At 38.1% G+C, this 10,122-nt stretch overlaps 1 protein-coding gene across 3 annotated transcripts in view; it reads left to right on the top strand.

Moving 5' to 3' along the window:
- LOC118735453 (E3 ubiquitin-protein ligase Ufd4) overlaps nucleotides 1-10,122 on the top strand; it is an 88,954-nt gene that overhangs the window by 39,438 nt on the left and 39,394 nt on the right. For all 3 annotated transcript variants that reach the window (XM_036465211.1, XM_036465210.1, XM_036465209.1), the window contains 2 exons: nucleotides 1,741-1,880; nucleotides 1,997-3,746. In XM_036465211.1, the coding sequence (XP_036321104.1) occupies nucleotides 1,741-1,880; nucleotides 1,997-3,746 (1,890 nt within the window). Of the gene's footprint in view, nucleotides 1-1,740; nucleotides 1,881-1,996; nucleotides 3,747-10,122 lie in introns of those variants that run through there.

The raw sequence follows: 10,122 nt of genomic DNA, 5'->3' as shown, positions 1-10,122 counted from the left end.
CGGAGGAGAAGATCAGTCAAACACGGAGAAGATAATGTGCAAAAACCCTACTGAAACTTTGACTTTGACTTTACGTAACTTTTCTTTATTCAAATAATGTAAAATAATAAATGAATTCTCAATCGGCGATCACTGAAACGCAGCTAGCAACTGTATACGCGAAAAGCAGTGTTGCGACTTTTACTCATTAAACCATGTTCGAATCGTGGAAATTTTTAAGAACACAGGGTTGCTTTTAGATTCTTAATGCAGAAATGGAGTTGCATTTAGCCCATTATTAGGCGGCACTGTGTGACGGGCTATTATGAAATACAAAAATGTCAAACAGTCACTTTACGCACCTATTTACACATTTGCAAAACGGGGCGTTCCCGTAACAACCCCGTAAAATTACGAGTTTTACACAATTTAAGGGAATACCCACCCCTAATACAAGTACATTAAAACCAATTTAAATATATGGACCAATGCCTGGTACCAATTTGATTTCGCCCAAAATTCAAATAAAGCCAAAGAAATCAACCCTATTTCAAAATACGTAATTTCCATTTTTCAAGTCATTAAGTGAAGAATTCATAAATTCTGTCGCATAAACGTGGTAATTGTCTAAAAGCTTAAACATACGGCGTTGATCCGGATTAACTCGGACTTAATCCGGATCAACTGCAGTTAATTCCCGAGTTGATCCGGATCAGCGCTGCCGTCTGTTTACGCTTTAAGGCTTTCACAAAAGGTCACGAAACAGTGTTCAGTAAAAACAGTAAAGTTTGTTACAGTTGATCTGCCTCTGAAAAATCCATGCTGGTTAGAGCAAATAAGATAACCAATTTAGAATGAACGTTTTTCTTTAACAACACCCTCCTTTGCAATCCGTCCAACGTTCTTATCGCCTGCTTGATAATGAACTTGCATTGCCACACATACCGCACAATCATCATGTCTTTAAATGTCATAAGCAACTACGTCATCTACCGACTGAACGATTTACACCAAGCATCCCGCTGCTCATTATCGTCAAAGTGGATTAGGCCAGATACTATAGAAGTCAACGAAGAATCTCAACCTTGCATTTTTGGAGGCAAACTACAGACTCGTGTAGTTACTTTCAACGTCTTCATACGTGTCGTGTAGAAACTAACAAGATTTGTGCTTGTAATTCGAAGGAACAACCTGGCCTTGTGGGGAAAAGCTAGTCCTTTCCATTCATTTAAACCCAGAAAAAAAAATACCTTCGAAAATTTCAAATACCGTGGATAATTTCGAAATCGGTGTATAAATAGAGATCAAACAACCTAAAAAGTCAGAGAAATTAAACAGAGGGTCCCACAGGATAGGAATACTCGATATTGGTCCTTCACGAATGCCGACTCTGCTATGTATTCATAATTTTGATATTATTTGTATTCATATAATTTTCATATATCTAGATATGTACAAAACTTATACTGGATTTCCACTGGGCATTAAATGGCAAAAATGACAAATGACAAAGTCAGGCATTACAAAATAATCGTGTCATTACATTAAAAAAAATTGTCATTAAGTTCATTCCCACATGGCATTTTTTTAAATGGTGTAAATTTTTTGTCATTTCAATGCCTAGTGGAAATTCGGCATTACATGATTCAATAATGATTCATTATAGCAAAAGCAGTTGTTTATATAAATACATAAATTTTCTTACTTCAATATTTCAAAATTTCAATACAAAATTTAAATTGTTTCTCTGTACACTTGCAGATGGGAGACGTTGATCCAGAAACTCTCTTAGAATGGCTTTCCATGGGCCAGGGCGATGAGCGTGACATGCAACTGATCGCCCTCGAGCAACTTTGCATGCTTCTCCTCATGTCCGATAACGTCGATCGTTGTTTCGAAAGGTAAGTAAGCGCTATAATTGGAATTTCTCCTTTCATTTCCCTCTACTTTATGGCCTTTCATCTGTTTTTTATGTCTCTAATGGTTTACCCAATTGAATTCACATCTTCTTCGGTAGTTGTCCACCACGCACATTTTTACCAGCGCTTTGTAAAATCTTTCTGGATGATCTAGCACCAGAAAACGTACTTGAAGTCACAGCACGTGCTATAACTTACTATCTGGATGTATCGGCTGAATGTACACGCCGCATTGTGGCTATCGATGGTGCCATTAAAGCAATCTGCAATCGTTTAGTTGTCGCCGATTTGTCATCTCGTACTTCACGCGATTTAGCCGAGCAGTGCATTAAGGTGTTGGAGTTAATTTGTACCCGTGAGGCAGGTGCTGTATTCGATGGTGGCGGCCTTAACTGTGTGCTCTCTTTCATCCGTGATTGTGGCTCACAAGTACATAAGGATACCTTGCACTCCGCTATGGCGGTTGTGTCACGCCTCTGCACCAAAGTCGAACCGAATGCACCGTGCATTCAGAATTGTGTAGAGAGTCTCAGCACGCTACTGCAACACGAGGATCCGATGGTAGCAGATGGTGCATTGAAATGTTTCGCCTCAGTGGCTGATCGTTACACACGCAAGTGGGTCGATCCTGCACCATTGGCCGAGTATGGACTTGCCGAAGAATTGTTAAAACGTTTGGGAAATGCTGCAGGGCCTGTTAGCAATACATCAACTTCGACAGCTGTCAGCCCGGGAGGAACTTCTGGTGCTTCCACATCGGCTCCTGGTAGTGGCAGCGGTACTAATAATGATAATTTAAATGCCGTTTCCACAACGATTACCACACCAAGCAAACCAGCCCAAACTAGCGATCCATCACGCTCTTCACAGTCAATTTCCACAACTATATCTTTACTGTCGACTCTATGCCGCGGATCGCCAGCAATCACTCACGATATATTGCGATCTCAATTGCCCGATGCAATTGAACGTGCTTTGAAAGGTGATGAGCGCTGCGTTCTAGATTGCATGCGTCTGGCCGATTTACTATTGCTGTTGTTGTTTGAGGGGCGACAGGCATTGAATCGTGTCGGTGCAGCTGGTGGTGCACAAGGTCAACTAGCATCGCGTGTGCGTCGCAATGATTCAAGCGCTGAGCGTACACACCGCCAATTAATTGATTGCATTCGGTCGAAGGACACGGAAGCCTTACAAGAGGCTATCGAATCAGGTGGCATAGATGTCAATTGCATGGATGATGTTGGTCAGACTTTACTAAACTGGGCATCTGCTTTTGGCACACTCGAAATGGTTGAATATTTGTGCGAAAAGGGTGCTGACGTGAATAAGGGACAGCGCAGTTCATCGCTGCATTATGCTGCATGCTTTGGTCGCCCCAGCATAGCTAAAGTACTACTCAAGTATGGCGCATATCCAGATTTGCGCGACGAAGATGGCAAAACCCCACTGGATAAGGCACGTGAGCGTGCTGATGATGGTCATCGTGAGGTGGCAGCCATACTGCAGTCACCTGGTGAATGGATGGCTGCTGGCAATTTGGCCGCAAACAAAGATGGAGCCGATGATAATGGCACACTGGAACCGCGTGGCGATCCGGAAATGGCACCAATTTATTTGAAATTATTTTTGCCTGTATTCTGCCGTACCTTCCAGGGTACAATGCTAGGCAGCGTACGTCGAGCCAGCCTTGGACTTATCAAGAAAATGGTGCAGTATGCACAATCGGGAGTGTTGAAAGGACTATGTGAACCACAAATGCAATTGGAGCCAGTAGCAGTGACCGGCGTAAATGCACAAAATTTGGGAACGTTATTAGTGGAGGTGGTGGCTAGTGTGCTGGACAATGAGGTATGTAAGGAAAGAGAATTGTTAAATCTATACATAAAACTCATTTAGTAGCAGATAAAAAAACATTTTTTGATTCTAAATTTATTTATTTCACTTAATTTAAAACGCGGGACGGAGAATTATCATTTTATGAAGTAGTGAATTGAAAAGAAAATATAGAATACAAAATTAATATGTGCGGGTCTATTTTCCCTCCTCCTTCTTTATAATCGACAAATAAAACCCTTTACAAAGCCTAAAAATTTCAAATAACATTTTTCCCGCCAATCGCGACACCGCTAAAATTTCTTAGGGGACATCTTTTCTCCAGTACATAGGCCCCTGCTTCCATCAGGTTCATAGTGTTGAAACCAAGTTCCGTCTTCGGTTCTTAAATCCATTCCTGGGCTGGTTGCACAGATTCCAAACTTCGTGGCAACACTCAATGCGCGGTTGCAACTTAACTGGTGTGACGTCTTGACATAATAAAATAATCACGATATTAAAAAACGATCACATACGATACTCTTAACCACTTCTGCGATTTGTTTCTTTTTCGGCTTTTTCAATAATATATGGGTGAAAATTTTTCAACTGGACCTCGGATTTCAGTCAAGCTCGAATTCTTGCGTGAAAATTTGTAGGTAGAGAGGTTTATAGATGTGAAAGGGATTCTGAGAATTTTTTTGAAAAATTTTAATTTTTAAAGTTTTTATAAGCAAATATATTTTTAAGCAATCTTTTTTTCAAAACTCATTTTCTCTTAAAGTATTTGACGAAAGTTTATAAATTTTTTTTTTTGTAATGACATTGGAGCTTTAAAAAAAAAGTATTTTTATAATTTAAAAAATTTTTTGGAATTTAAACATAAATATTCAAGTTGCATTAAAAATATGTTCTCAATGACTCTTTTCCATTTCGTTTATATTTTCAAAAACTGTATTTATTGGAGAAAATATTTGTAAACAAAAATTTTGTTACATCTTTTCTGGTTTTGACTTACAGCAACATTTGTCACAGCGCCCACGCATCGTGAACCATGCACGCGCACCGTATATGCGCGCAACGTGTTCACTAGAAAGCGCGTACAGAAGCAACTAACAATTGGCTCATATTTGCGACTTTTAACATAACCTTATATAATAATTATAGCATTTGTGGCATTTTTAAGAAATTTTTAGGTTGAGTTTTGCATCGGAGGTATGTGTTAAAAAAATTGCATTAATTCAATTTTTTTGGAGTTCACACGCAACATTATTACCAGGGAACGGATTTTTAGGACCTAACAGCCTACATACAAAAAAAGGTAAAATAGGCACTTGCCTTCTAGTGTAATGTACTAAATAAAGACAAAAACCGAAAAATAATCAAAATATACATTTGTTTCTAAATTATAAAAATATTTTTTTAAAGCTCTAATGTCACTACGCTTCCAAAAAATATTTCATAAACCTTCGTCAAATACTTTAAGAGAAAATGTGTTCTGAAAAAAGATTGCTTAAAAATATATTTGCTTATAAAAAACTTTAAAAATCAGAATTTTTCAAAAAAAAGTAAAATCCCTTTCACATCTATGAACCTCTCTACCCACAAATTTTCACGCAAAAATTTTCACCAATATGACGTCTTCATATGACTTTTAAAGATGATTAGTCCACTCAGTCCTACTTATAAATAAATTTTCCAGACAAGAGCGCACTAAACAGATTATCGCTTTTTTATCATCTGGTGATTTTTCCTTGGTTGATAAGGAAGGATAAGGTTTACTTTTCTCAAAGCGATATCTTCAACTAAAAAAAAATTAAAATGTTCTGAGTCGCTGAAGAGTGCTGGGTAAAAAACAAATTCCCTCTCCCGGTTATGTTGCGTATTTCTTAACTCTTAAAAAATACGAATATTTATCAGAAATGTTTCGGAATTTTTCATTTTGAAGTGAAGATAGTAATGACTAGGGCTCGGAATCTCATGCACTAAAAAATCGAAAATATGCGCATGTAATATGCCCTCAAAGTTCAAAAATATGCGCTATAAAAAAGTAAAATATCCAATTATATATATAATATTTTACTAATATTTTATTGTCGGCACAAAAATTACCCACCAGACAATAACAACAAATTTATTGCCGACAATATCGCCATCGTATCGATTTCTTATTACCAGTCGCTGTAAAACGTCCGCCGAAGGCAACTTGCCTGGGCGAGTCGTTTTCTTATTACCCGAATGAGTCGTTTTATTATTGCTACAGGCGATATTTGAATAACACTTTCTCGCCACAATTTTATTCTTTTTGAATATTTCATTTGTTTTTGAACACAAACTTATAATTTGAAAACGAAATTAATTATTTTCGTCGCTAGGAGGCTTCCCATTTTTTTTAACCCTATCTTGGGCAGTAATTAGATGTTTTTGAAAAATTCTGATGACGCGCAGTTCATCAGTTTGGGCATTTTTGAAAACATATTCCTAAGACGACATAAAAGAAATGATGTTGCCGATTTCTCACTACGGCAATAAATCGGTGAGTCGCCAATTTGTTGCCATTGACGATTGTTGCCTATTACTCATGTTTTGCATGGTGGGAAATAACACGTATTTTAACAAGAAAATAACGAAAACAATTAACTTGAAAATACAATACATATTTAGGTATGTGTAAAATCAGTTTATAATCAAGCAGACTGTTACAATCTTGTGCAAATAGAAACATTGATAGTTTAATAGTGGTTCAAATGAATGGTTGGTTGGTTTAAGTGGATTGTCACCCTGGTGACAAGCAATTAGCAAATTTGCCATTCTGATTCCGCAACTCGTGTAACCTACAGACATTTGGCGGTTTTAATAAATTTCAGTACGTCATACAGAGAGAGGCATCTACACTCTGAAATATTCTACAGGAATGGTTTGCCGAGTGTTTTTAGCCTCATCCTTGCGAGGGATTGACACTCGCCCAGCAAGTGTTCGACTGTCTCCTAACCTATTGAAGGACGGTCCTATCCGTCCGGCATGCACTCAACGTGCCAGTTGCCTGTGTACGCTGCAGTTAATTTGCAGGCATCTTCATAGCTCATTCCTAAAAGCTTTGGTTTAAAATGTGTCGTAGGACACCCAGAACTGCCGATTCCACCTCTGCTTGGCCTTGAAGTAATAAATTTCGGTAATTTTTGCGTGGGACACGTTCAGGGCGGAGCCGCTGTCGCGTTCCCGTAAATGTCCCTATGTCCCGAGACCCATATTAGCGTAATTTGGTATTGATCAGAGATAAAGCCTCTATCCTTCAGTCCTCCACTAGTTGAAATCTAACATAGGTACAAGTGAGTGCTTTAAAGAAGATATTCAGATGAATATTTGGGTAAAAATTATAGTTAATTCTAGATTTCGCACTAAATTTAAATGGTTGTAAATCAAAAAAAGCAAAAATATGCGAAAACCGTATGCATTTGTTGTAAAATATACTGAAATATGAGCAATAAATATGCAAAAACAGGTATTTTTTTGAGAAATATGCAAAACCATGCATTTATGCATGCAAAATGCATGAATATGCACTAATGATTGAATGCCATTTTAACGGAAATTTCATTATTCATAAAGATAACTTAACCATTTCTATTTGAATATGCCCAAAAACAACATGCATTTGCATGAGATTCCGACCCCTAGTAATGACATAGAAGCATTCGTTATTTCATTGTTAAGAACTGAATTGAACCGATTGTCGGTAAATTCTATTCGCTGTTTCATTACAATTTTAACAATACCAATTTGGGAACGAAGCGACGATAAAAAGGACAACGACATAGAAACGCCAACGCCAACGGGAATCGGCCTGATTGATAGGTAATCGTAATCGAATAGCACATCGATAAATACATACTTATGAAAACAATAGATAGATAGATAATAAAATGAGGTTTGCACCGCAACCTAGTGGTCTATTGTGCCCTCCACTCTTCACAATACCTCCTCTAGACCTAAATCTCTGAGAAAATTCAGCAGTACCTTAGGGTATAGGGTGTGAATTGCCTAAGCTGTGGCCACATTGTGCCTAACTTCTCTCACGTCTTCTGCAGACTGCATCACATTCGGTGAGGATGTGTAGAGTTGTTTCGCTGGTAGAGTCGCAAAACCGACAACGGTCGCTCGACCATATGCCCAGCTTGTATAAATGGCCTCTCAGCCTGCAGTATCCTGTGAGGATACCTGTTACTATTCTAAGCTGCCCTTTTGGGAGGTCTGTTTAATCTTTGGAATCGCCTTCTGTTATGACCTCCCAGTAAACTCTTTGCCTGACGCATTTCTGACGAACTTTGCGAGTTTAGATCCCGTATAGTGATCCTCTCTATCCTAAGCTCCTCTTTTAGAGTGTTGGACCAACTCCTAGGAAAGGCTCGATGAGGATAGTCAGTCACCTCGTTACCCTCTACTGCCTTGTGACGAGGTACTTACGCTAACTTGGTGTTATTGTGTCTACCCAGGGAGTTAAATTTCTCAATGCACTCCAGGACCAGCGACAATTTGAGCTCAGACGATTTGAGGGTCCTAGGTGCTGCATGGCTATCACTTAGGATTATGATTCTCTCGTTTCTATACCCTCTACTCATGATTGTATCCACACATAGGTAGATGGCGTACACTTCTGCTTGAAAGATGCTCGGATATTTCCCCATAGGAACAGAAATCCGAAAGCGGAGACACTCCAGGTTGCTTTACTGCAAAGCTCTATTTTGAATCTCTTCTCAAAGACTATTCTTTTTTTCTTTTGGCTGCCTGCTCTATGGTTATATGAAGAGGCTCGAGTTCAAGGACTACTTCCAGCGCCGTCGTCGGACATGTGCGCACCGCTCCTGTTATGCATACACATGCCAGTCGTTGTAGCTTGGTGAGTGATTGTCTCACCGTGGCTAGAGTAGTTCTTGAAACACAAGCTACCGCCCCATAGGTAATCAATGGCTGTACTATCATGATCTTAGGATCCTAGGCGTACAACACCAGGATTTTCCCGCCAGACGCTTACACACCATTAAAGCTTTCGTAGCCTTGGAAGTGATCGCGTCCACAGAAGTTTGGTGTCTAGGATTAGTCCCAGATACTTCACTTCGGTGGCGATGCTGACCACGACCCCCTCCAAGGTTATGCCCCTCATGTCCGGAAGGGCTCTTTTCCTAGTAGAGAAAATGATGGCGGTTTTGGCAGGATTTATGATGAGCTCTAACTTGCCGCACCATCCCTTCTTCTATCTGAAGTAATTTTGAATGATATGATACCACAGAGGGTGCCCCAAACTTCCCCCTGACAATTATCATTAGGGATCTTCAAAAACAGTGCCGAAAACAAGATGAAAGTGCCACAAAATTAAATTTTTTACGGCGTTTTAGGAACAATATATTTTTAGAAATAATATTTTTTAAATACACTGAAGTAATATAATAACTATTAATTAGTTAAATTATTACAGTAAATCACTTTTATGAAGGATTCCTTAGACATATACATAAATTCATAGTAAAATTACACAGAATTCCAATTACGTATGGGGAATACACCGAAATATAGGTATTATGACATTTTTACACACATATGTATGTATATGTACATATGTACCTATATGCGAAATAATAGCAGTGAGACATTTTAACCAGTTCGCCTATACTGTTCATTGATTATTTTTCGAATGATTTTATATAAAAGTCTAATTCATAGTTTAATAAGCACAATATATGTACAAAAATCGTCATTTCTTTTTTAATATTTTTATTGAGCTTTGTACCACGATTGTTTATTAGGAAAAATTGAAAAAGCGACAAGTCTAAGCGGTAGAAGTTATAGCACTATTTCGGAGATCACCACATCTCCTCATCAGACTTCGTTCAAACTTTGCACAAAAATTCAGCAGGCTTTCCCAACAACAAACTTTGAATTCAGAATTTTTAAGGAGATTCCAAGTATTCAATTTCATGCATTCTTTTCCATAAAAAGTGTGTTCGAAAATTTTTTAATGGATGGAAATGTATGACACCGTCGGAAAAAAATATCAAAAATCATCGCGATATTGCAGAAACTTGCACTTTTATTTAAAGAACTATAAAACTGTAAACTTAGAATCTTTCTAAAAATTCTGAATTTTAAGCTTGTTGTTGCGAAAACTTACTTTTCGTACTGCGTATTCACAATAGACTTCAGCGGTTTGTAAATATTTCTCACGCCCCTTATTTTAATTTTTAGTGCTTTTAATTTTCACTTTTTGTATTTTTTTAATCTATAATGTGGTTTGTGATTTGTTGTCATATAGTGGCCTTTTATTTTAAATTTCTGTATTTTATGACTGTGCCGGATGATTGTGCCAAAATGGCACTATTGTGCCTACTTTTCCATCACTGGTATGAGCTGTTATAAG

The sequence above is a fragment of the Rhagoletis pomonella genome, unplaced genomic scaffold (genome assembly GCF_013731165.1).
Source record: "Rhagoletis pomonella isolate Grant_MI unplaced genomic scaffold, Rhpom_1.0 Rhpom_scaffold_00003, whole genome shotgun sequence".
Classification (NCBI taxonomy): Eukaryota; Metazoa; Arthropoda; class Insecta; order Diptera; family Tephritidae; genus Rhagoletis; species Rhagoletis pomonella.
This window is presented reverse-complemented; position numbering and strand designations above follow the sequence as displayed.